This window comes from Callithrix jacchus, chromosome 4 (assembly GCF_049354715.1).
Source record: "Callithrix jacchus isolate 240 chromosome 4, calJac240_pri, whole genome shotgun sequence".
Taxonomy (NCBI): Eukaryota; Metazoa; Chordata; class Mammalia; order Primates; family Cebidae; genus Callithrix; species Callithrix jacchus.
Genome location: NC_133505.1, coordinates 112,206,092 through 112,233,555, shown reverse-complemented (window position 1 = coordinate 112,233,555; position 27,464 = coordinate 112,206,092). Strand labels below are relative to the sequence as shown.

Sequence of the window (27,464 nt, the reverse complement as noted above, 5' to 3'; positions counted from 1 at the left end):
AAAAAGACATGATTTGCCAAGTAAAGAACTATGATTTATAGTATTTAACTGTTACACTCAGGATCTTATTGAACTTTGTTTTGAAAAATTATTACCACAATGGTTCTGTAGAATTTAGGAGTATAACCAGCACCATTTGGCACGTTTATGACAATAGGGTTCTGGTTTTTTTAACTCCACAGTTACATGTTGGCAGCATTTCAAATTCTTGGTACAGATGTTGAAGTGAGTTTAAAGAAGAAACATTAAAAACAAAACTTCGGGCAGTTTGGAGTGTCCAAGTGTAAGCAGGAGCATTATTTTCTTAACATGCAGTTAGCATGTGCATAAAACCATAAATTTGCTAATAGATGAAATGGGAAGCATGAAAACCACTTGCAAAGGGCTTTTATATTTTCTTTTCACTGAGTGAACTATCACTTTTCTAGAAGCATCTCCTACTTAAATCTATCAAATGAGACTCGAATTTATGTGAACCTTTTCTCTGGATACAGGTTAGTTTCTGGAGCGTGAATGGCTAAACTTGTCCCATCACACAGGGCCACACGGCCATACCACCAATATTCCTGGCTGTCATGCTAACAGTGCTCAGATTCTGGGAAAGCAGCTTTCTGGAAATGTTTTAAATGCACAAGTAGGCCAGGTGCGGTGGCTCACACATGTAATACCAGCACTTTGGGAGGCCAAAGCAGGAGGATCGCTTGAGTCCAGGAGACCTGGGCAACATAGTGAGACTCTGTCTCTACCAAAAATAAACAAAATTAACTAGGCCTGGTGGCACGCATCTGTAGTCCCAGCTACTCGGGAGGATGAGGTGGGAGGATGGCTTGAGCCTGGGAGATAAAGGCTGCAGTGAGATATCATCACTCCATTGCACTACAGCCTCAGCCTGGGTGGCAGGGTAAAACCTTGTCTCAAAAAAAAAGCCCAAGTAGCAAATCTACATCTGTATAAGGGAGAAAACATGGGATATAGGGCATTCCCCATGACCTGCCCAGAGTAAGCTACTGAAGCTGCTGTCACCAAAGGGCAAAGTGTTCCTACCCAGCTTCCCAGGGCCCCACTCCCATAGGGGGCTGAGTCTCCACACACACACAGACTGGCACAAGCTGGCAGGGCATCTCTGGAGGTTATCCAAGTCCCCCTCATCTCCTTACCAACCCATGTCCATTGACAAAATGAAATGTAAAAGTTCACAAAACAAATTGTCTCCCACTTACTAGCTGATGCTTGATGTGCCTCCTCTAGAGAACATTTTTATAGTTCATAATTAAGGAGAACTCTTACAGTTATGACAGATCGATGCTGTCAGATCACGCACAAATATAGTCCTGGGAGGAGATCAGGGCATACCAGAGGGTGCTGCTGAAGCAGCATAGGGTTGGGGTGGGGAACAGGCAAACTGTTGTTTGAAATCTGGCCTGGTGCCATCTGTACAGTATGGAGAAGATGTCGCTCACTGGCCTTCACGCAAGACACGAGACAAGGATTGGTAAAGCATGAACCTTTATATTTAATTTACATTTTGACAATTTGCACATAAATAACATTGTAAACCAGTATGTAAACATAAGATAGTTCGTTGTTCTAGCAAAGTAAAAAGCCAGTAACTTTGGTCAGTTTTGAGTACAGGAAAAACAAAACCACTGTTGACTGTGGGCTCAACATTCACATGTAAGAGGCGGAAAAGAAGGATGGATGGTGAGAGAAGCAGGAAGTCTTTAGAAAAATTCTCACTACAGGAAAGCATGAAAGAACAACAAAGGAGTAGTTGGGAATAAAAAGTGTTTGGTCTAATGTCAGTGTGAGGCTTTGGTTTAATCTTCAGTTAAGGACTGTGTTTATCAAACACTGATACATAAAAAGCTGTCAGTCTTGCTAGTTACAGAAGACCAGTAAGGCTCTTGAGTTTCCCTGGATTATTCGAAATTTGTTCTCCTCTGCAGGTGAGCATGAGTTGATGTGAACAAAATGTCAAATATAATCATAAAACAGATGGACTAGTGATGGATCAGTATTTGGTAAGAAAGGAAAGAGAAAAGTTACAGTGGTAAAGTCAGTTTTGTATTTCTGTGACTTAGGTGTGACCCCATAATGATAATGTGGCAAAAAAATACAGCCGTCTTAGATGGTCCTTAATACTAAAAAATGGGCTGGGCGTGGTGGCACATGCCTATAATCCCAGCTACTCAGGAGGCTGAGGCAGGAAAATTGCCTGAACCTGGGAGGCAGAGGCTGCAGTGAGCCAAGATAGTGCCACCGCACTCCAGCCTGGATGACAGAGACTTCATCTCCAAAAAAAAAGATGTATCTCTTCCTCCCCGGTTGTTTGGTAGTCCCCGCCACTGCACCAAGGCTTTAGGGCCTCTTAGAGTAGGCAAGAGGTGCCCAACAGACCGATGTGATTGTGAGGTCAAGTATTAAGCAACGTCTCAAAAAGCCTTGTTTTTGTTTTTGTTTTTTTTTTTGCCCTTAGGAAAAATAGATCTTTTACATGGCTTGGCTCACAATTTAAGTGGTTATAAATATATATACATATGCTATAGTGGTATAAATAGATTTATAAATATACATCATTTTTTGCTACACTTTGAACACCAACATGTAATCTTTGGGCTTAGCAGAATGAAAGAGAGAATGACACAGTCTATCTTGCTGGAGCGCATTTACTCGGTTTCTCCTCTAAAGAAGCAAATCATTAGGTAAGACATTATTTCCTGCAGTACTGGACACACTCCATGAGGTAACTGTTGTTGAACAACTTTGCAATGCCCTTTCATCTTCCATTAAATTAACCATAAAATGTAAAAACACAAATACTGAGGAACATCTGAGTTTTACAGAAAAAATACAATTGACGTGTTGGGGATAGGAATATTCATTACCCGCTTTTACCCCAAAATGACCAGAATACCCGTTTTTTTGTTGTTTGTGTGTTTGTTTTTAAAGTGTGGCCTGAGCCTATCTACCTCAAATCCTTCCTGGTAGAGCACCATGTTTGTGCAATTTTGACATTAAAAAAAAAAAACAAAACAACAAAAACCAACAACAAAGCAACACCCAGACTCAAGCCCCCAAACTTCACACATACGAAGCCGCCTGTGCTTTGGGGGAAATTTCGCAGTGGTTTTAAAACATGGCATTTTGTCTTCTTCACATTTTCTGACGATACAATGGGATGCAAAAGTCATGTGGCCGCTCTGAATGGCCACAGGACTGTCGGGGGTGGGGGGCACTGGTGGTGGGAGGATCCTGCTCTTTTGGAGAGAGACAGGTTGGTAAAGCCTTCCTGTCACCCTTCTGGTAAAATTGTGGCTGGGGGAAAAACATGAACTATCAACAAAAACATGCAAGATTCCCTTTCTTATTTCTTCTACTTAAGTTATTATTGGGTAATTCTGCACACGTACCCCCAGGTTATATACACTGCTGTTCAAATGATAGGATCCCAGGAATGAGCACATCAACTGTCTAACATTGGCAATACCCAAACCTCATTTTCAAACCATTATTAGAGAGAGAGAGGTTGACTGAAGTCATAGATTTGTTTAACTAAATCTTAGGTACTTATAGAGATGTGCAGAAATTATCTACAAAGAATGGCCACAAGACAAAAATACATTGATACTCAAATTACAAGGAATCTTTCCAGTTATTGTAAACTTTTTTAATTATTGCTTTCTGAATGATAAATTGTATAATAAATTATGAAGGATTATCATTGAAAAAATAATTATGACTAGGCAATAGTCTCAGTAATGGGAAGGCTATGCAAACATATCCACACAAATATTCAAAATACACAGGGGCAAATATATAGACATGGGAGTAAATAAGTATATATATATATGGCCTTTGCCTTGTTCATGCCCTGAGATTTCAGTAACTTTGGAGTTCCTTCTTTAATTCCAGAGGTGAGGGGAAACCATTTGCTATCAAGAGAGCTTTGCAGAGCTGGAATTATGTACAAGCAACTTCCTACAGGCACCCTGACTCACCAAGTCATAACTTAAGAAACAAAACAAGTGTTTTCGGAAAATCTTAAGGATCCATTGGTTCGACTGTTTCTTGTTTGACCTTTACAGGTACCAGAGGTAGCGGGTTGCTGGGAGGCAACTTCATGAGGGGCAGATCTGATGACTCGTAAAGGCCACACCCTGAGGAGAGGAGTCCATTCCCCATGTTTCTTTGCAAAGACACTTTCAGGCCAGTTTCTTCTTTCTCTTTTCTGACCATGGCCAGAATTTCCTTCTCCACGACAGAGACCACACTGATGTCATCCTCCACGTCCTCAAGCCGGTCGGCATTGTCGCTGATGTCAAACTTCTCAATTTCTTCATTGATTCGGGTCAGGTCTTCCAAGGGCAGCCCAGGGGCTGGGGCTACAGGGCAGTTCCCCTTCAGGTGAACCTTGAGGCTACAGAGATGGATGTAGTTCTTGTGGCACTGGGCGCACTTGTGGGGCCGCTCCCGGGTGTGCAGGCGCTTGTGCAGTTTCAGGTGCACGAACTGGGTGAACTTGGCAGGGCACACCTTGCACTGGTACGGTTTCTCTCCAGAATGGAGTCGCAGGTGGGTCTTGAGATTGCTGGTGCTACTAAATCGCTTGTGGCAGACCTACAGTGCAGAGCAGAGAGACAGCAGGGAAGGGAGACAGGAAGACCAGAAGATTAAGAGCTGCCGATGGGAGAGGCAGGCTTACAGGCCAATGCCCAGCAACCTGGGAGGTCAGAAGCCTCCTTGTGGCACCTCCAGTGTGGTATGAAGCAAACAGAGGGATGTGGGCACACTGCACACGAGGGGCTGTTTTTTTCCCCTACCATTTTCCCACCCACTGGAAGCTGGCCATGTCCTCTCAGCTCATCAGCAGACACAGAGCACTGGGGAGGCCCACAGTGTCATCTGCCTGGGACAAGGCAGAATCTTGTGTTGCCTTTAACTACGGGCTGTAGGACATGGGAGGGCGACTCACAGACGTTTTCTACAAAGGTCAGAAGGTCTACCCAGAGAATACTGCGCACCTGGCATTCATGTGGCTTTTCTCCCGTGTGTACCAGGTAGTGTTTCTGCAGGTGGGCGAGCTGAGTAAAGCCCTTGTTGCAAGTCTGACATTTGAAAGGCCGTTCTCCACTGTGCACTCTCAGGTGGACCTGGGAAGAAGCCACATGTGTTAGCTCTGCTCTCAAGCTGGCTCTGAGACCTAACATTTCTGCTCAAAGACTAAGTGTTTATGATGCAGATATCTTAAGAAAAGCATCAAGACAGTCTTAACAGAATCAATCTTCGTGTCTTCAGAATGGTGCTTTTCTTAAATTAAAAGCACAAAAAGCACAGGCTAGCAGGGAATTTCACCTAAGCTTCCAGTCCAAACCCCCATTTTTGTTTTTTTATTATTCAGAAGAAAATCAGAAGAGGGGAAATCACTTGTCCAAAGCCACGGGGCTAGAAGTGGCAAAAACTAGGTACAATCAATACCCACTACTCCCAACCTGGGGCTCACACTGCTGCAAATGCAACTGACACCCTGTGGAAAGCAAGCTTAACACAAACACAAGCACACACTCGCTGCCCCACAGTCCCGGGGCTGCTCTGTCCCAAGGCCTACCTTCAGATTGGAGAGCTGACCGAACGTCTTGGCGCAAACGTTGCATTCATACTTGATCTTGCCGTTCTGCTTCTTCAGCGGGTAGGGAAGGGTCTTGTAGCCAGTCATGTTTCTTTTGTTTTTAATGAGATTCATTGCTTCATCGCTGCTGGGGGCTGCCATCGCTGCTGAGGTAGCTTTGGGCTGCACCACATGTTCTGCCGTGGCGGCTGTGCCCGCCGTGGGAGACCCGCTGGTGGGGCTACAGGCCTTGTCCTTCATGCTAGCAGCGGCCCCAGTTAGGGAGAAGGCACTGTGGGGCGCTGGGACAAGCACCTCCCTGGGATGCTCCGGCTGCAGCAACCTCCGGGCTCCATCTGAGGGCAGCGAGCTTGGGAGGGAAGGGGGATTGAGCACGGGGTGGGGCAGGCTGCCCCCACTGAGGAAGTTGCTGTAGACAGGGCACAGCCTCGGGAAGAGGCCAAAGTTGTTGATGCCATTCATGTTGCTCACAGCACCCAGGCCATTACAATTCATGCCGTAGGGAGGCAGGAGGAACTTGTGGTAGTGAGCGTTGTATGAGGGGATGAAGGCTGGTGGGAGGTGGGGCAGGGGTGCGTAGCTAGGGTAGGAGCCCAAGCCTTCCGTGCCGTAGGGCGCGTTCAAGTAAGCGTAGGAGTCCCGGTGCTCTTGAGAGCAGGGGCCTGCAGGGGACATCGTGTTCCCAGGGCTGCTGTGGGGGCTGGAGCTTTTGAGGCTTTGGTCGGGGCTGCTTCTTGCAGAGGGGCTTGGAGTGGTGGAGGATGGAATGGGGGAGTGAGTGATGTAAGTGGGTCTCTCCATCCCGTAGGCCAGGGAAGCTTTCCAAAAGTCTTCTGGCAGAGGGGCCCGGATGGGGTAAACGACCCGAGGGTAGGAGGGCATTTCGGGGCTCCCGTGTCTTCTAAAGTCATCGAGGTCCTTTTCTGATGAGAGGGGTGAAATGTTAGAACGGTAGAGGTCCTTTCCTTTGGAGGGGTTGGAGTCCAATTTGAGGATTTCTTTCACGCTGTACTCTCTCTTTGGGACATTCTTTGGGCAGAGTTCATTTTTCTCGGTGCTCAGTTGCTTTAGATTGCTCTGTGTTTGTGCTGAAATAAAGAAGAAGGGGTGATTACACAGAAGCCTAGAGAGAACTGAAGCAAAATTGCCAAAGCTGCTCCCCCTTCTTGAGAAAGCCTGAGTACCAGCTGGCAACACAATCGCCATACATCTGACTTCCAGCGTGCTCTCATGCTACAGAGCTCTGGGCCTCTCACTCAGAAGTGTGGTTCTGTTTCCTCCTCAGCAAAATGGAGACAATGGCAGCACCGACAGAACATACAGCAGCACGTGGATGATTCTGTTTTCATTAGCACACAACTTACGATAGAAAACGGCTGTTTGAGCTGGAGTCAGATAGTGCCCATTAAAACCGGGTGGAAAAATACTGAGGTGGGGACGCTGTCACAGGTTAATAAAAGTCTTTCTGATGCTCATGGTTTACCTAAAGGAAATCAGCACACCCTGAGAACTAAATGTGAGAGATTAAGACTCATTTCAAGTAATACCGAGTCATCAATTTTCACCTCTACTCCTGTTGAATACGAATTTGATAAAGCCCTGTTCAAACTGCCTATGCCAAGGGGCTTAGCTAAGTGAATGGCACACCTTCTCCGCGCTGTGCGGAGGGCCTGAGCATTTCAGCAAGGCTCTGTCTGGTCTAGCCAGGATCCCAGCAGTGCTGGCCCCTGGAATCACAAGGCGTGACAGTCACCTCTGCCAAACCACAATAGGTACTTCCAGAGCCAGTTCAATTACTTAGCGCACCCAAGAAAACAGAGCAGGCTAAGAGGAAAGCATTTATTCCCAAAAATGGCACATTATTACTTGGTAAATGTACTATTTAGGAACAGCAGCAATGAGGACAGTTCTAGACTATCCCTGCCACAGTCAGCCCCGTCTCTCCCTGCTACACAATAAATAACGCCTTCAGGAAAATACCCATCCGAGCAGGGAAAACTGAAAATTCCCTGCTCAGCCCTTGCCTGGAAACCAAAAGCAAAACATAAAATGTTTAGGTTTGAGCTCTGAGCATTGGAGGGCAGTCGCTCAAGCCAGGATACCCCACCCTAGGAACACACGGAAGCATTAGCTGTCCACGATGTGTGGAGATGCCTTCAGAGGTGGCAGGTCTGGGAGAATGCGCTGAAGCCTTTGTGCAAATATACTTCCTCATCTAAAAAATGTCCCTGCTTGAATTTAGTGGAGAAAGAACTCCAGGCTTGCTATCTGATAGGTCTAGAAATGAACTCTGTGAAACTCCAGAACTGAACCTTTCAAATCTATTCTCTAGGCTGACCGGCTTGAGGGATTCGATTCCAGTTTGAGAGCCCCTCAGAGAATGTTATCTCCTGCCAGCTGTTATCAGTTCCTCCTGGGCGAGCCTGAAGCCCCAGAATAAACACAGAGAACAACACTATCAGGGAAGATGCTGATGGGGGCTGTGATGGAAAGCTTGCTGAGGAGAGGGATTTCTGAAGCCACTAAACCAAAATAAATATCTCCTTATCAGGCCAATATCAGTCTTTCAGTGAGGCCCAGCAGGCAGGAAGTTCTAATTGTCACTTTTGTTTTTTAAAGCTAAAATGGTAAAGGACAAGAGAGACAACTAAGCTGGAAAACTGATAGCAAGGCATCTCACAGCCACAGGAAGGAATTTTATGAAGGTGAAAAAGAATGACTTGGAAACAACTATATAGGCTCAAATTAATAATGATTTTTTAAAATGATGCCACTCTAAGAAAAATGAAAATACAAAAACTTTACCCTCATGACTTTGAACCATTTTTAGGTGGCACATTATGTATCTAAGTCTCATATTTTTTACAGTGGCTTCCATACTCCCTTGGTTCTCTAAGTTAACAAATAAGCACAAATTTGCAATAAGCATACAGTTTCAGTCCATCCACGGCAATGCCACTCACATTTCAGCTAGGCATTCTTCTTAAGCACCTTAATATAATTTGATTATTGAGCTGATACGAAAACTCATGATTGGGCCGACAAAAAAGTCAAAATTTTAAACTTTCTATGCCAAACACTTAGCACAGTGCCCAGTATATAGTAAATTCACAATGTTTGCCAGCTCTAATGCCTTTAGAAAAATATTCACATCTTATTCTAAAAGAACATCCAGAGTGACATGTTAGCCTCCCTAAGATGCTCTACAGGTGGAAATTATGAAGTCCATATACAGTAAAGGTGCATTTTTAAAAATCATCCTTCAGCAGCTGAGTAATCAGTGGAGCTGGTGTCATTTCTGACTCTCCCACTCAGCAGCAGCTTGAGTTAACATGAAAAAGAAAATCAAGATCTGTTTTTGTTCTGAAATCTTAAATGGCTGTAGGCGGACGGAGTCATTTCAAGAGTGAACTGCTTCTGAAGGCTCTGAATGGCTTAATTATGCCGACTCACATTTTCGATCTATAATAAGAACCCCAAGACTACAAGAAAGAACCTAGAAGTTCTGCAGTAGGCAAAACAAAGTCTCTTTTCAACTGAAACTGAGAAAGCAGATTAACATTTAGAAGTCTATAATTTGGTCAACTGTTTTCTAGATGGTTTAGTTAGATAGATAGAAAAAAAACTACCCCCAAAATTTGGGGGTTTCAAATTTATTAGTTCTTTTATTCCTTTCCTTTGTTTTTAGAAAAATGCCAGTTTGTGATTTCTGGCTACTTACTTTGCTTAACTTTGGTTTGTTTCAAATCCCTTCTTCAAACTCTGCCATCACTGCCATTTAAGACCTCATGGAGACTCTTGCACCGCCTCTGTTGTGCTTTAAGCACGAGAATCCAAAACAATTCATTTGGAGACACAATCTACCTATTAGGCCTGATGAAACAGTGGAAATTTTCCTGATCACAGTCTCAATCATCAGCTGCCACGCCTAAGATAACTGGTTTCACAACTGGCAGCAGGAATCTTGTTTTAATGTGACTGGTTATGTTAACTCTCATTCTTTACTATGAATATTGGACAATGAAGTGTACTTGAAAATGTTAAACCACCATTTAGAAAACATTCTGCCAAAATAAAAGGGGGATACATTCTGCATAAATAAAAAGGGATAAATAAAAGGTGTCATTTCACGGTATATATGAAAGTTGCTTCTGAACACAAAGTAGAAGCACTTGAACCTTAAAATACTGTGCAGAGCCTTTCCTTGGGGAATAAAAATGCCAGGCCCTTAAACCTTTCCCTTGATTGGCACAGGGTGTGAGAAGCATGCAAAAAAGTTTCTTGGTTCCTTAAGAGGAAGTGGCTCACCATGTTGAGAAAGCCAGGAGGGAGCTGCATGCTTCTGAGGTGCCCGGCTGGAATATCAGCTCCACAAAGTGCTGCTGTGCCTGCGCATTTGTCTTTTGCTACCAGGCCCTCACCACTGGGCCTGGCACACACAGATGCTGAAACAGCTGAATGGCTCCTGGCAGGCTCAGCGATAGGGAAATAACCACTGAAGAGAGATGAGGGAAAAGAACTGCCACCTTTTTGGTCAGGACCTGATTAGACCCATCAAGCTGGAACTGGGGGACTGGGAACCAGTTCTTTTCCTGAAGTTCAAGGGTATCCTGTTGTATATGGGCCCCAAACACACGTCTTAAAATGGGATTCTACTAGGGAGGTCCTGCTGCTTTTATATCCCTGGATTTTCAGAAAACGGCAAACACAATCTTGCAGTCTTAAGGAAGATGAAGTAAAACGCAGTGTGGAATGAACACCAAATAACCATACAGTTGGATTATTTATGGCTAGGTAAGTATTTGGTTTGCTTGTTGGTCCTAAAATCAAAGTTGAAATTCCAATTTATGTTAATATTGATATTTAAGTCCAAATGTCTCAAAGATGAAAATGTGAACTAAAACAATTTAGCCTTCCAATAAAGCCAACGGACAGTATAGCAACAACGGGCAAACCTGGGGAAAGGGTAACTGGAAATTCTTTGTCCTTTTCTTAAAATGTTTTCTTAAGTTTGAAAAGGTATCAAAACGAAAAGTTACAAAAACTTCAGCATCTAGTTTTAACATCTAAACCAAAAGGAACGAATTTTTATTTATTTATTTATTTTTAAGGAACTAATTTTTAAAACTGATAATAAGATTTAGTAGTCTAACCAAGAACACACAACCATAGTTCTAACAGAGGTTAGAATCTTACGGCAATTCTGAAATCGCTCAGAGATCACTTGAGAATGACTCAAATGATGTAGCCCTTTGCAGAGAGAGGTCATGACAACAATTTTAATCAAAAGAAGTAAAAGCATATAAACCTAAGAATTGAGAATTTGTTAAGATGATAAAGTGATACTGTTAAGATAAAGTGGCTGCTGTAATACTGATCAGATCAGATAATTAGCTTTTTACTGTAAGGAAGGAAGCTAAGATATAAAATCTTTACGGTTATTCATTTAGAATAATACTTGAAAAATTATGACAAAGTTTTTCTAGCAATGATCTTACAATGCTCCACATCACGTTCTAACTCTACATTCCAATGTGCATCTATAAATATGTTGATGCAGTCTAAGCCCTGACAAAGTACCACAAATGAGGGCTATACCTTTTATGCGCAGCGTGTCTGGACCAATCCTTGTAATTCTCCCAACTGCTTATGAATAAATTAGAATTAGACATATATTTCTTCTTATAACATTCTGAATTCAAAACTCAAAGTAGCTCTTCATATACAATATATTTAAATGATCAAGTTTCATAATAGTTAATAGGGACTCAAAGAAGGTTTTTCCTCTTCCCAGTCCCTAGCTTAAGCCACCTACTTTGTCCAACAGATGATGAAGCCATATAATTAAACAACATGTTATTAGTTCACAGAGGCAGAACCGACATTACTGGCATTTTTTATTTTTTTGTTCTGTAATCCACTTACTGAGATTCATCATTGTCAGCTCTCCGGGATAAGGGTAGTGAAGCCTTTCTGCAAAGTCCCGACAATACCACACAAGAAGTTCCTGGTTGGCAGGGATGGGCTTAATGGTGTAGAAGTAGATGTTCATCCCGTTCTGACACGCAGCCAGGTTTTGCTCCCGGGCAGAGTGTGCTGGATTCACATAGCGCATCCAGTTGCTTTTCTCTTCATTAAAGCCATCAATGAAGTGGAGAAGCTCCCCTCTGGAATAGATCTGTCCAAAAGAGAAGACAGGCATGTAAAAGGAAGCTCTCCAGCACCTCTCAGAATAAACACAGCCCGTACCGTGTGTGATTTCTGATCCCCCTACTGCCTTGTTAGAAAAAGAAATCAAATCAGTTTGGCAAGTGTAGTCTTGAATCAGCAGAAATAAGGGTGGAAACAGGTATGGCACATTTTGTCAGTTACCTTTTCCATTTCAGTTTTATCGTCTTTTCATGTTCGGGAAAATAACAGAAAAATGAAACACAAATGTTCATTTAAGGAGCTGCCTCAAACCGATTAACCCACCAGAGTACTACTTTTGCTACTGCAGTGAATGGCAAATGGGCGAGCTACTGACTTCAGTTCCGATTATGCTGATTTTGAGTGCTTTGAGTCACTGGGTAGAGGACTAAGCCGGCTGACAACGTCAAACTGAGTCTCAGCTTTTTCTATGGCCTCTGTACTTGCAGTTTCCTACACCCCCGCCCAAGGCTTCAACTATGCAAACATCCTCCACCCCCAACCCTCCAAGTCCTAAAGTAACACTTGTTCATATGAATACTTGGAACCTTGCCTTTTTGTGGAAACACTGGGTGGGGCAAAGGTGAACTTCACCTGCCATAACAAAGTGAACACTGGGGCAGCAGCCAGAATTTGACAGTCTACTGCTGAGAAGTCACTTTTCCTCTTGATAAACGTGTCCAGCCTTGCTCTTTCCTTTCAATCCAAAGGAGGGAAGAGGGAACCCCTTATCTGGGAGGAGGCTGGCTGAAACACCACACACACAGCCACAGGCGTTGTGTTTTTGGAAAACGAACAGGAAGAAAGTATGTTGTTTCTTAAAGGCAACGCATAATGAAGAATTTGAAGTTTGTCCTAGAGAAATACTACTTCTGGTTAACAGATGCACTCAGGCCACTTGGCAAAGAGGCAGAAGGAAGAAAAATTAAAATGTACACTCTTACTGAAACTATAAACACACTCCTTATCCTTCCATAGAAAGTGTTCTCTCTCTCCCTCTTTTTAGGAAGTACCACCTTTTCTTTAGACTTTAAGACCTTTCCTTAGTACATATATAATCAGTCAATACCTGGTGTCCTCTGCGACTTGCAGTCTCCAAGTAGTAAGTGAGGCACTGTTCGTAGCAGGAATTTCGCTCTTACCGGACAGCAGGTTATTGCTTTTCCTTACTCACGTACCAACTGTGCTAGTCTATGGACAGTTTCTGTATTTCGCTCAAACGTTATCAGAAATAAAAAGGAACTCTGTCCCTTTAACGCAGGCGGTAAACATCAGAATCACTTTCTTTTAAGAGTAACTTCCTGTAAATTGTGAAGGGGGAAATACATGTGGCTTCATCAAAGCAGCTTGTGAGAGCTTTTGCGGTGTGTTTTGTTAAGAGAAAATGGAACAAGGCTGGGTGAATTCTGCTATCAAGAGGGGTTTTCAAGTTTGTTTACTCTGATGTGCAAACTTCCAGGAACATGGGGTTCCATCGCTCTTGCAACTCTTCACTGGGGCGGAAACTGCTTTCTAAAGCTACAGGTATGTTGATTCCAGTTAGCCTTCCTTGGACTGCAATTTACTGTATCCTCATTTAAAAACAGCTATGTCGATGCCATGAAGTCACTCACACACACACAAGGAAATAAAATAACGCATACGTAAAATGAGCACTATTTCCTACCACCTTATTGCACTTCCATATATTATCAAGATTAAAATGTGCTGATTCATAGTTCAGTTACAAGAAATGTCACTGGTTTCTCAACTTGAACAGCCCTTCTCTTCTTTGGCTGTGTAATTTGCATGAAACTTTTTCTTTCTTCACAACAGATGTTCATATTCCTGCCAGCAAAACTGGGATGTTTTACAATATCCTCTGCATGTGAAAGACTGATTCAAATAAATCCTCCCAAGGAAAGCCTTCCAGATACTTATAGTAAATCTTTAAATGAAACAGGGAACCAGGACAGTGAGGGGAGATTCTTAGGTGCTTCTTGCCTTTTCTCAAAATGATCACACATAGTAAGACTTATGCTGGATTGTCTTAATTCAGACCTTTAACTCCAAGAAGTATGCAACTTTATGGCTCACTTCTGAGAAGAATTTATTGGCAATAAAGGCAAAAATGCACTCACGGTTCCAAAATTATGAATTAATATATTTTAAGCAGGAATAATTATCAAATTAAAATTATGAGCACATGATTCTTAGTGAATCTGTAACCACCCTCTTTTGCTTGGGAAATACTAAGATAAATTTCTAAAAATGCAAAACTTCCTGGATTAAAAATAGTTTCTTAGGAATACCTTGAGTGATTCACTAGCAGAAGTGTCTAAGATACCTGTCCGAAAGATGTAAGTGTTCTAGGCAAAATACCAGCTACAGCAAGCACAACACAATTTTTGTTATCATGCAGCTTTTTCTTTTTAAAGAATTCAAATAATGTACATTTCATGTAAGTATGCATAAAAACGCTTACTACATTTAAGTAACCATAGCTTTATTTTCTAACTGAGGAAACTGAATATCCCTGAGACATCTATGGGAAGAAGGAAAGCAATCTGACTTTTTTCTCTTCACTGTTAATCCAGTCTTTTACTCAAGGATTCCATCTAATTAGTTCACCTCTAGCGGCCTTTCTAATATAGCAAAGGAAATTGTACTAGCTAGATCTTTTGTGTGGATGTTACAAAGGAAAGCTTATCATCCTGCATGGTTGTAATTATTTTCCTTATGCTATGAGATAATTAACTTATTGTCAAATGGAATCGTTTTATGGTGCACATGTATTTAAATAGGACTAGCCCTGGGATCCTTTCTCCATTCCCCTCACCCCATCTTCCAGCTATCCTTCCTTAATGGCATTTACTTTTAAGATAATTCATTTGTGTCATTCCTGGCTGGGCGTGGTGGCTCACACCTGTAATTCCAGCACTTTGGGAGGCTAAGGTGGGCAGATCATGAGGTCAAGCGATTGAGACCATCCTGGCCAACATAGTGGAACCCTGTCCCTACTAAAAATACAAAAATTAACTGGGCGTGGTGGTGCGCGCCTGAGGTCCCAGCTACTTGGGAAGCTGAGGCAGGAGAAGTGCTTGAACCTGAGAGGCGGAGGTTGCAGTGAGCTGAGATAGCACCACTGCACTCCAGCCTGCAACAGTGAGAATCCACTCAAAAAAAAAAAAAAGATTATTCATTTGTGATAACTATTCCATTCAATTAAAGTCAAGTCAGCAAGAAATCAAAAAGGGGTGAAATTTAAGGCTTGGTGACTCATTACTACTTCCTTGCAGAGAAATGCAAATGAACCTACTACCTTAAAGCAATGCAACAAACTGTTTCCTTTCATCACAAAACTCTAATGAATTGCAAAAATCAAAACTCACATATACCCCATATCTCCATCACTAACCACCTACAGGCCAAACATTTAATCGGTTTCATCACATTTGTTCAGAATTCCCTGTGTCCATGAGATCCTGGATTCTTATGGGTGAGCCCCAGCATTTCTCAGCACAAGACGAGAAAGGAGGTAACCCACCCAGCCCTTGTAGCTCCATTTTTTCCTAATACTTAATGAGTCTGGAGAAATTTCACTTACTTACCCTCCAAAAATATTTCCTGTTGGCGTTCTTGGGAACTGTGTCACTGGTGTAGATTTCACCTATTAGGGGCCCAAAACGTGTGCCCTTTGGTATGTATTCTTTACTCATCACGCCAATAACCTAAAGAGGAAAAAACATAGAAAACAATTACATTAACTGTAAAATGTTCACCAATCTTTTCATTTGAATAAACTGGACTATCAAGTGGCAATACAGCTAAAATAAGAAAATTCTGATAAGTAGAACAGACATTAATGATGCCTACATAATGAACAAGTTTCACCTCAGGGTAAGCAAATACTCAACCAAGCATTAAACCAGTGGAGGGGATTATTGTCTGGTAATAAAGGATCCTTTAGTTGTATCATTACTTTTCATGCTAGAACAGAGAAGATAACCACTCTCTCAAAGAATGAGAATAAGACACTGCAGAATTAGACAGTCAAGATTAGACCCTTTCAGCCTGTCCCTAGTTTCCTATTTCTCCTTCTCCCTCAAACCATAAGTATAGTGTGCTTGAGGGGAATAAAGTAGGTTTAACCTCAGAAACCAAAATAATGCTCTTTAGTTATTCCACAACGGTCCAAGGAACCAGAAACCAAATGCATTATGTTTTTTTCATTCCATATGAGGTTTGTGTATTTTGTTTTGTTTTGTTTTTCATAGCTTGCATATTCTCTTTAATAAAAGATCTTTCAAGTAACTCTTCTTCTCTGGTCTTCTACTTTGCTCTTTTCCAGTCTTCTACTCAAGAGTGGTCAAAGGCGTGTGTGTGTGTGTGTGTGTGTGTGTGTGTGTGTGTGTGTGTTTAAGATGGGTCTCCCTCTGTCATCCAGGCTGGAGTGCAGTGGCTCAATCTTAGCTCATTGCAGCCTTGACCTCCCAGGACCAAGTGATCCTCCCACCTCAGCCTCCTGAGTAGATGAAACTAGAATCATGCACCACCACACCCACAGCTAATTTTTTGTTGTTGTTGTTGTTGACAAGGGGTTTCACCATGTTGCCCAGCCCTGTCTCAAACTCCTGGACTCAAGTGATCCTCCCACCTCAGCCTCCCAAAGTGCTGAGATTATAGGCCGAACCACTACACTTGCCCAAAAGTCCTCCTTTGAAATTAAGTTTATACTGAGGAAAGCTGTAGGTTCTGAGATCTGAGGAAATGACTTCAGTCTGGATACATCACACATTTTAACTTTGTAGGGCCTTGCTAAAGGAACTGGTATAGTTATACCGGTTCCTCCTCAATAATAAATTTCTCTTTTTGAGGGGGTAAAAAAATCACCAACCATGAATCAGGAAGCAATTCGTCACTGTTGAATAGAACTGCCCTGTGAGTAGTCCTTTACAACATTGTGCAGTTACAGTTTTGTTTTGGTTTTTATTCTCTCACTTTCCTATTTTTATTTTCTTCTCATTCAAGACAGCCTACCAATTACCTACTAAATACATTACTGAAATGGGCCAAGGAGGAGGGAGGGGCAACAGATGATAATGTTTATTTTCCAGTTTTTATATCCCCAGTAGCTCCTGTACATTCATGTACCTGAAATGGTAGACCCAAATATGTGAATCGATCAATGTACACAGCTTGTTCACAGTGGAATCTACGATTTTGGTTATACTATACTCCAGTTCCTCATTAAGGGACTTTCATTAATAATTTAAACCTCTATTTCAATAGATAAGGCACATCTATGTGCCTGTGACAGACTAGCTTTTCTCATTTAAGTATCTTACCAACTGATTTTTTTTTCTGAAACAATTTAGTATTCAATATACAAATCAATGAAGCATACTCAGACTGCAAAGAGAAAAAAAGAAAATTTTCCTACACCTAACACAAGTTGAAACAAGAGTGTTATTTTTGGTGCTTTATGAATTTCTGTCAGAGCTGAAAAAAGCAGATGTTCATTCCATCTTCCTCCTCTGCCTTCATTTACATCTATCTCCCCTTTTAATCACAGTTTGTCATTATTGGTATTTGTTGGCAGTAAACTACTGGGGATGAGAGTATCTCAGAGCAGGCTTGAGATATAAATATATATATTTAAAGCTTTAGTAGACTTAGTTATTCAGAGGCTTATTGTTTTGGACATACTATTATTGAATCTAATTGATTTGGAAGATTCATGGAATTGAATTCTATGACATGCAAATCATTTGACATTAATATTTCAGTGATTATTCCATAATATCAGAACAAACAGGAAAAACAAATAATGCCATTTGTTGGTGAGCCAATAATTAGCAGTTGATATTTTCAACATATCTACTTTACAGCAGTAATTTTAAGAAAGGCACTCAACTGGTTCATCCACTTTGTTTTAAATTATAGTCTCTTACAGAGAGACTGTCCTGGGAGTCAGAGCTTGATTACTAACAAGGAGCACTGCTTTGAGGTCACGGTTCTTCTTCCAAACTGCCATTCTTCTAGAGAATGGGCCTCTAGGTTTTCAGCTATCAATCTTACATGAAGAAAACACTCATTTTCTTGTGTCCCAAAATAAGTCAACTAGAAAGCATTAGCTGCCCAATACCTATTTGAACACAACTATGGACTAGTCAGTAGTGAGCTATAAAAACAGCCCTGGAAGTAGCTCTTGCCATCTCTGACCTTACAAATGCAGTGCAGCAGGCAAGACATGAGGACAAATAAAAAGAGAAGGCTCTGTGGTGGAAGAGAGCTCTATGGTAACCCTCAAGCTCCAGACAAATTAAAGAGCTTCAATATTAGGGTATCATTAGGAAAGGGACAGAGGCCTAATATTTTAAATTTCAATTATATTCAGTGCTATGGGGCACATATAAACTCACATCTATACATAAAGATACAAAAATCGTAAAATTTCAAAATTGGAAGCACTTACAAACCACCTTATCCATTCTAAGTCTAGCATTCTAATACACAACAAACATCTTCATCTCAAATGCACGTCTGAGACTTTACTCAAAGATGACGTAAACGCTGACACTCTAAGACTATGGTGCTTGTCCAGGTAGCTTTGGAGGGGAATAGGAACCAGGACTGTTTTTAAAGGGAAGTAAAAAACCAAGTACTAATTCTCCCTCTGGTCCTAGAAAGATCCAGAATGTGCATCTTAGACAACCTATCTCCCTGACTCATAGTTTATAGTAGTCTATCTTCAAAGCAAGCAAATATTAAGGAGGAACCTGGTGTGTGCCGTAAACTTCATAGTGCTAAAAAGACAAAGAATTTGTTCACCTAACTCAGGAAGGAAAACTGGAACTGACCAGGGTCCTAAAGAATTACTACTGGGGACAGGCTGCTGTGTGCCTTCTATAAACTGATCAGCAAGAGGACACCAGGCTTCAATACCTCCCTGCTTCACCTGCTCCCACAGAAGCTCTTTATGTGCGGTGCAGACCCCTTCACCACTTGAGCAGATTGGTCTCTGTAGGTGGCCTCAGTTATAGAACACACCCTGAGGTCTACAGCTTCTAGACAAAACACAGAGCTTCTTTTCAATTTTACAAAATGAAGGAGATTTTACAGTTTAGGATGGGTTGAGTTGGAGTGCTTAATAAAAGTCTGAATATAGGCTTTTTTTTAAAGCAAATTCCTTCTTTAGAGAGTATGCAAACAAACACAGCAGTGGTTTTAAGCAGAAACAATATTCAAGTCTAAATGTCATCTGATCATCTTCTCTCCAAATTACATTAAGATCATTTAAATTACTAGTTATCTCTTCTCCCTCCCTGAATCCCACTCTATAAGAATGACTCGTTAGATTATAATTGTTTTGACCATATGAACATTTGTCTTATGAGGACTAGAACTCAGTAGTAACCAAGACCTTCAGCCTGCAATCACCCCATTTTTATTTGATTAATTTATTTTATTATTATTATTTTTTGAGACAGTTTCGCTCTTGTTACCAGGGCTGGCGTACAATGGCACCATCTCAGCTCACTGCAACTCCCGCCTCTCAGGTTCAAGTGATTCTCCTACCTCAGCCTCCCAAGTAGCTGGGATTACAGGCATGCATCACCACACCCAGCTAATTTTTGTATTTTTAGTGGAGACAGGGTTTCACCATGTTGGCCAGGCTGGTCTGGAACTCCTGCCCTCAGGTGATCCGCCCTCCTCAGCCTCCCAAAGTGTTGGGATTACAGGAGTGAGCAACTGTGCTTGGCAATCACCCAATTTTGAAAAGGAGTGAAGTGAACAAAGGTGTCTGGAGAAGGTTTCCTTCTTCATTATCTTTCTATTAGAGGAAACACGGTGATGCCTTGGTCCATCATTTCTCAAATAAAAGGCAGTATGAAGAGGGAATTGCATGTTATGGTGAGATACTTTCTACAGATGGCTTGAGTTAATAATGGACTTCAACTGGAATGGACACCGAGGGAGTCCCCATGTTCTGTCTGATGTTTATCAGCCAGATACAGGGAGGTGAGACTCACAGAGCCGTGGTGCCTCTAGAGTATAAGCAGTCTCAACTGAGGGCAGAAACTCTACAGGGTAACACTTCTAAAATATGAATGCTTGAACTGATTTTTCTGTAGTCAAGTAGTCACAAAAGATTATTTCAGGAGGACAAGGGGAAAACCCCCATAAAAGAATAAGCCATCAGTTGAAAACATTTTCAAAGTTTTGAATAGTAGGTCTATATTTGATTTTAGTTCTGGAAATAGGAAGTAAGAACAGCTTTATTAAAGGTACAGACTGATTCTAAACTCAATCTAAAAATGAGGGTCAAGATCAGAAATATGATTTGTATGTTTTGCTTTTTAACCAAAAAAAAAAAAGGTGCTGACACATTATACAAATTCATGATGAAAAATAGTGTTGTAAAAAAAAATTCCCCAGTAGGTCAGCACAATAGTACATACTGTAACATCTTCTGCTATTTAAATGAAAACATTTAAAGAAGGGCAAGATTAATATGTCAGATAAAAAGACTTCCTATTTCAACGGCTCACGGAACTTAAAGAACTAACTGAATAGTGATCATGTAAACATTCATCAGTCCTCAACGTGCTGTGTACTGCTTTGCAGCTTTCCTACCCTCAATGGCTCAAGTCCACCATCCTCTTTCACCTTCTAAAGGGAGCTCTCCTTTCCCAAAGTTCAAAAACAAAGGAGAGAAACAGAAAAACAGGTACAAATTCTTAAGCTTACTCGCTTAAGACAGCATTACATTCAAGTTTACTTCTTGCTTGTCTTTACGGTTAGGGTTTAAAGATGTACTATCCTCTATTCAAGTGCTTCAGTTAAATGCAATATAGGAAAGTAGGATAAGAGAACCCTGAGCTCTTAGGTTAGTTCTGAAGAAACACATGCACTGTCTGTTTTTGGGTTGCTTAATATATTGAAATAGGGGAACATAGTTATACATTCAGAGGGGAACAAACAACACAAAATAGCTTAAGGATTGGTCTGAAATATGTTAAGATGATAACTAAAACCACAGTGACACCAAGAGGGGCCACTGTAGCATAATCGAGAAGCACTTATTGGAGAAGTCAGAAGAACTTTGCTTCAAGTCCCAGGTCTGGCTTTACCTATATACCTTTGGGTAAGCGACTATCTTTATGAACCTTGAACTAAATGATCTAAGACCATTACTTGACTTAGCTATGATTTTAAAGGAGAATGACAGAAATTAAAAACTTAAGCTAAGAACTGACCTGAGGATAAGAACATTATGGAATTAAAAGGCAAAGATGATCCACAGAATGGAGATTTTTATTTCAGTCCCAAAGGGCGGACAGGGCAACACGGCACAAATGAACCTTGGGAACAGACCACTATTTGGTCAAACCTGATATGGGGAAAAAACACACTATACCTTTTAAAGCCACAGTCAAACCTTATATCCCTAAACAAATCCTGTATTAATTCCAAGGGCCATGTATTAATAAGAGACTTTCTATTAAGAAGAGCATTACTTTCAGAAAAAGGTATAATTAAGGCTGACCTCTGGGGCTTAAGTTTTTGATAATAGACTAGAATTTAAATTTTACTTTTTATAAACTCTGACTCCATTCACCCAGCAGTGGGGGGCGGGGGGCGGGGGCGGAAGAAAGATTGAGCGGCATTGCTCTGTTTAATTTTAGACAGCTGTGTCTCCCCCTCACCAAAAAAAAAAAAAAAAAAACCACTGGACTCAGACACACAAACAGGAAAGAGACAAAGAGTTTTCCAAACAGGCTCCCAGATTCCCTCAAATACTGTTCCTTAGGGAAGGGGGAAAGTGATTTGACATGGCTATAAGGAACAGTCCTCGTAGCAAATTCTTGATTCCTATGGCCAATCATCCCCTTTTCCCTATTTTCTGAAGGCAGTAATAGAATTGACAGTGCCCCCTGCTAACAGTGGTGGTGGGAAGTCTACTGAGGGGTCCCTTCATTCAACTCCAGCCAGTAGTAGACTAGTGAGTGCAACTATAGTAAGCCGAATTCTGAAAACGAGGTGCTTCTGCAAGTTGTTTCACAGCTAAACTTCACGCCTAACTATAATCTTTATAGAAAAGGCAAACAGAAATCAGTTGCTCATTCCCAGTTTGGGTTTTCATCCCCTTTGAAACAACAAAGAGTGTACCCACTTCAGAGGCCAATAAGGAATTAGCTTGCCAGCCCAGCCCCAGCAAAGGAGCTGCCGCAGATAAACAGTGGTTAGCTCTGAAGTCATCCGGACAGAGGACACTTTTACATGACCCCTTTTCTCGGTTTATACCATCACTTTACTTCATAAACACGTCAAAGTTTTGAGAATAATTTTAGAAACCCAGCTAATAAAGCGGACTCGTTAAAAAGAATAAAGCCAACTAATTACCAAAGGGAGACCAAAGAAACATTAAAACATTTTTTTCTAAGAAAGTTTTCTCCCTTAAGAGATACTGTACAACAGGAGGGCCAGTGGGTCCAGCCCAGAGCTTTCTTGATGTTTGAGTACACTGGCAATCTCAGCCACCCTAGACTGCAAGTCACTTTTCTAAGACATGTCAATTTGCCAAAATATTTAACTGTTTACTAATTAGGATGGAACAGTTGAAGGCTGGAGGAAATGAAAAGGAAATGATTTAGGGAAAGAGAAAGCAATGCAAGAATTGAATAGAGAAATCAATTATTTACTGATACTTACAGATTCTCAGAGGTTTTCAGAGATATACAAGGCCTCAAGGGCAAGTAGGGAGATTTGGCGCCAGGTCCCAATCTTCTTCGGCAATAAACCAGAGGCTTACCTCTTTGCTGTTTGTGGCACACTTGAAAAGCAGATTTCTTGGTAAGGATGCCTCCGCCTGAACCGAAGTCCCGCCATCAGTGCCAGATTCCCAGGGGTGGTCGTTCACAATGTATGTACACTTCTCTTCAAATTCAGCCTCTGTCCACAGAGTCATATCCGCATCCTCCATGTCCATTTTCATGGTTCCCTCGATCCCCTCTGCCAATCCCTGAAACCTCACAGTGCCGGAGCTACACTTGGGGGCAGCCTGGAAGAGAAGGGAAAGGCCTTTAATCCTCATTGTCCCGCCGTTCCTGTGGCTGCCTCTGAGAGGCTATGACTAATACAGTAGTCTGAAGACTTTAAAAGCAGATGCAGAGTGCTTGGTACAGTTGAGTAAGAGCCAAAAAGCCGTATAAAGTAAACTGCCTTGAAGAAGCAAGGTTTTTAAATGCTACTCTTAGTTTAAAAAAAAAAAAAAAGTGGCAACCACACTGGGGCGGGGAATGAAAAAGAGAGAAAAAAAATAATTACCTCTGAACAATCCCTGGCTTTACCTCTCTCGGCAGAAAAATGTGGGCGCACAGTCCAGTGTCCCAGAATGCCTGGGGTCATGGCCGCCAGACCCTCGGCACTGTGGAAAAGCTGCCTCAGAAAAGTGTCACAAACAAGGAGAGGAAGAGGAAGGAGCTCTGTCTGCCTCTGAATGAAGCTAAAAATGGAAAGCGCGTGTGGTGCAGGAGCGGAACCCAGCCTGCCTTTTCCAAATGGGGAAGACTGAACTTTCCCACCAGCTCCCAACGCAAAACAACTTTCAAAACAACTGCCTCCCCCCTCTTCTGCGAGCTCTCTTTCATCCTCTCACATGGAAGGCTGAAAAGGGTTGCATCCTGCCAGCATCACTGAGCTACGTACGGCCTCTTAGAAATCACTTGGACCACAGGAAAAGAGGAGGAAAAATGGGTGAAGGGGAAAACAGCCTGCAGTGTCTTCTGACTTGCAGGCATCTCGCTACAAATTGAAAAAGCAAAAACAAAACATAAAACTGTTCAATAAAATTCCCTGGAGAGAATTCCTTTAGGATTCTTCAGCTACAAATAGCACTTTCCATTTAAGTCTGAAAGTGTATGAATTCCCAGAAGTCACTGATGTACTACAGTTTACTGTAACTAAAGTTATAACAAATTTAGAAGACTTGGAGGAAAATCTCTGCTTCCACTTGTAAACTGATAAGGATGTTACCGAAAATCCTCCCTCACACTCAGAAAAAGTGTTTCCCAAAGGCAAAAAAAAAAAAAAAGGTAAACAACTTCTGTAATATTTTCTCATATAGACATGTTTGATAAAAATTAGGAATATGGGTACCATTTCCATGTAAGAATGTATATTTCTTAAAATGTAAACAGAACATTCTGTGGAAGTCCTTCAAGGAGATTTTTACATTCTTCCACTTCTCTAAATAGGATGCTTTAAAAAAAAAAAAAAAAAGTTGGATGCAAAGTTGTTTTTCCCTCAGTTACGATTTAAACAAACCTGCATATTTTTATTCAGTTCCAACACGTATAGAGTCATGATGCCAAGTACATGTTAAAAATAAAATAAAATTGAAAACTTCAGCCAACCCGGAATAGTTTGACGGGTGTGAGCAGGAACCACTACTGAAATTTCAATGAATTGACAATTATGTCTAGAACTGAAAGGGTTAATGATTCATACGGAAAGTCTTACAAATGTTTGACAGCACTAAATGCACTAAAGCAGAAACATGTTTCTACTGCGACTACGTTGGCAAAAAAATAAAAAAGTAAGAGAAAAGAGTTTTCAGATCAATTTCAGAATTAAAAAAAAAATTCAAGTTCCTTACCAAGGTCGTACCCACACGTTTTTCCAAGCAAATATCCAACATCTGAGAAAAGTCTCGCTCATCTCTAACCAGTCCACATTCTCCCTGCGTCCCCCGCTGGGCTGAGCCCCACGGACGCGCACCTCGGCGGCGGTCCCTTTTCGCTTCGTCCGGCAGCCCAGGCGCCCGCGTCCCAGCTCCGGGCGGACAGGTGCTCTCGCCTCTCCGCGCTGCTCTTGCCTCTCCGCAACACTGGAGGGCCTAGTGTCACGGCGCACTTCGTGTGTCTGGTTTCCCCTCCCTAGCCACTCGAAGGGGGCGTGGCCAACACCACCTGGCCAAGCCCAGGGCTTTCCCCCAGATTTCGAGCACAGCCGCGGAGAGCTTAGTGAATTTCAACATTGACACGGAATCTTACTTCCCTTTGAAGGCACTTAACCTTACTTGGGCTCTATTGTATTCTAAACACTCCAGATCGACCTCCTTCCTGGCGCGGCAGAATTAGGGGGCACACTTTTCTTAAAGAAACTTAAAATTTACCTACACATTTTGTAATTTCTCAGCTTAAATCCCAGGTACAAAAGACACAACTCCTACTTCAAAAGAGCAGGTTAAATTGTTTTGCAGCTAATGTAATACAGTGGAGCTGTCTGGTCCTCAAGCTGTTGTGTATGTAGCACGCGTTTCCCCGCCCCCCCCGCCCCAAAACTTGCAACATTCCATTTCTCCTGCTAACGTTCTAACTTGGCAGAACTTTTCCTCTTTTAACTATTTACTAAATAGGGAAAAAGGAAAAAGTTATAATTCTACAGATTAATGTTTGTTTTCCTTTCCTCTCCTCCCAGAACCCACAGGCAGACTTCCCAGGAGTGTAAGTAAAATGTAGAGCATTAATCGTTTCACAGTTCAGAGGAATATTGAACTGATCACTGCAAGTGGAAAGCAGTCGGAGGCAGTAATTAGTGGGGCTTATTCTGAGCCCCGGCCAGCTTTTCCTCCAGCCCAGTCAGTCCTCTGTTGAAGGAAGGACATCCTGTGATGATGGCATACAATGTCCTGTTTGTTTATTATTAAGAGCGTGGACCTTGCATTCCTGCTTCTCATTACAAAACAAACCAGATGCTTTACTTCCTTCAATGGTCTTGTGCCTTCAGCAGGGAATCCTTTAATTCAGAGAAACAATGTTTATAGCAAACACCCCATTTAAATTATTATTTAGATCATTGAAATCCCGGTCTTCCATTTTTCCTGCTTGCCTCACCATAGGTAGATTTTTTTTTTTTTTTAATAACCTCTCCTTCAATCTTAGGCTGCAATGTCTTTTCTAACATTTTAAATACACGTGTGCATACACACCCACACACACACACCCCCACATACACACACCCAGTTCCAACCTAATGATACCAACTTAGTCATACAATGAAGTGGACATCTGAGTATTTGTTTACAGGAAGAAAGGAAACAAAGCAAAACAAAAGCCCAACTCAGTCCTAAAAATATGTCTGTTTATCTTTAAATTTTCTCTTTTAGAAAACTTTTCTAGAATTTTTTTGGGGGAGGGGGAGAGGCAAAAGATGATTTGCCAGGAAATGGTGTCTAAAGTCCTGCGGCAATCTCCGTCTCGGTCCAGAACAATTAAATTCCCACTAGGGGACATGACTAGCACACACTCCCTGCTCGCTGTTTGGCCCACCTGTGATTGCATGTTACACCAGAGGGGACGCTAGCATCAAGAGGAAGCAGGACTTTTAGAAGGCAGATATGCTAGGGGTGGAAAACTGAATGAACAATTCCTAATAGTCCTCAGAAAGCTCCAAGCTGATAATTAAACAAGAGAAATCCAGCCTGCTCAAGAGGGTTTATTAACTGATGCTGAGTCAGCACCACAATGGACAGAAAAACAATGTAGTCATACTGAAGGCTGGCCTGCTGTTCAAACAGTCTCACTTGCAGATGGTAAAGACGATTTCACTTCCCTTTTAGAATCAAACTCTGTTCTTAGGCCACATACACCATCATGCAACTGCTGGTGAGTCAACCATGATGGAGTAAGGGAATAGGCAAAAAGTTTGATATTTGAGGTGGGAAGAGGGCTATTTTAAGCCAAATATTTGCTTTAATGACTGGAAGATGCCAGTGAATCAACTCACTGTTAATTAATATCAGCCTGCACTCACCTTCAGAGGTGGTGAAATGGGCTTGAGTCTAGGGAGGACGCAAACTTCAAATACCAGTGTGGGGCTTAGCCAGGCAACCCTAAAATTAGTTCCAGGTGTCCAGCTGAGCTGGACAAGGCCACGGGTAGAACTTTAAGGAAAGTAAATTTTCGGACAGAGTGTTGGAATGTTTGCTTCACATGTTTGCTTCTTGTCTCAAAGTGATGGCACAAAGACCCTTCAAACCAAATTTTGACTGTGATTATAGTAGTCAAGGATGGGTAATAACATCATTTAAAATGAAAGATACAAAAAAGGAAGAAGAAATAAAACAAAGGAAACTTGTTCCATAATGGGAAAAAACATGTCCATATTGTAATATTTAGGTATTGTCCAGCACCAAACCACTAAGGAGGAATAAAAGGGACTGACCTCTGAACTTCCTCAGTCCTCCCAGAGGGCCTGAGCAGTGCACCTTTTTAGTGCTGACTAAAGCCGGGAGACCCTGGGAGCAGTACAGCTGTGTAGAGAGAGCTGTTGGAGGCTGCCACTGTCTGGAATCTTACGTCTCAAAGGGTTTGTTTCTAAGTAATAACTTGGTGCTTTTTTAGTCACAATATTATTTCCCCCTAAGTTAGAATGCCAAAAAGAACCTTGGTTATCTTTATTAATCAGCATTTCTCAGGCAGAGCTCTCTCATTAAAAGTGTTCACAATGGCAGCAAATCATGAATGAGCTAAATAGTTCTGTTCTCAGAAATCCTCATCTATTCCGGTGGATGGCATCATCACAACAGTTCAACCAGCCAATGTTAATTCGGCTTCAGCTACTGGGCCAGTTTGTTTCCTCTCCCAGTCCCTGGGTGGAT

General features: G+C 41.8%; 2 protein-coding genes across 6 annotated transcripts in view; one reads left to right on the top strand and one right to left on the bottom strand.

The window, feature by feature from the left end:
* Positions 1 to 27,464, top strand: part of ATG5 (autophagy related 5) — a 277,829-nt gene that overhangs the window by 232,176 nt on the left and 18,189 nt on the right. The gene's annotated exons all lie outside the window — the stretch shown is intronic.
* Positions 1,490 to 24,691, bottom strand: PRDM1 (PR/SET domain 1). Of its 5 annotated transcripts, none has more exons than XM_002746873.6 (7): positions 24,459 to 24,691; positions 22,614 to 22,862; positions 15,406 to 15,525; positions 11,552 to 11,804; positions 5,606 to 6,714; positions 5,022 to 5,150; positions 1,490 to 4,617 (listed from the first exon to the last, which is right to left on the bottom strand). In XM_002746873.6, the coding sequence occupies exons 1-7, from the start codon at positions 24,498 to 24,500 to the stop codon at positions 4,042 to 4,044; spliced, it is 2,478 nt and encodes an 825-aa protein (XP_002746919.1). In that variant the 5' UTR covers positions 24,501 to 24,691; the 3' UTR covers positions 1,490 to 4,041. The 5 variants fall into 5 exon arrangements, with proteins under 5 accessions (XP_002746919.1, XP_008993088.1, XP_054110281.1 ...); XM_008994840.5 differs by lacking the exon at positions 24,459 to 24,691 and adding an exon at positions 23,129 to 23,321; XM_054254306.2 differs by lacking the exon at positions 24,459 to 24,691 and having other exon boundaries at positions 22,514 to 22,651.

Excerpts from the sequence above, each read along its gene's own strand:
- PRDM1 (XM_008994840.5), bottom strand. The coding sequence starts at position 23,209 with ATGACCCCAGGCATTCTGGGACACTGGACTGTGCGCCCACATTTTTCT. Across the intron at positions 6,715-11,551 it reads GCTGACAATGATGAATCTCA|CACAAACACAGAGCAATCTA; the intron begins GTAAGTGGATTA and ends TCTTTATTTCAG. Across the intron at positions 4,618-5,021 it reads AAAAGCCACATGAATGCCAG|GTCTGCCACAAGCGATTTAG; the intron begins GTGCGCAGTATT and ends TCTGCACTGTAG.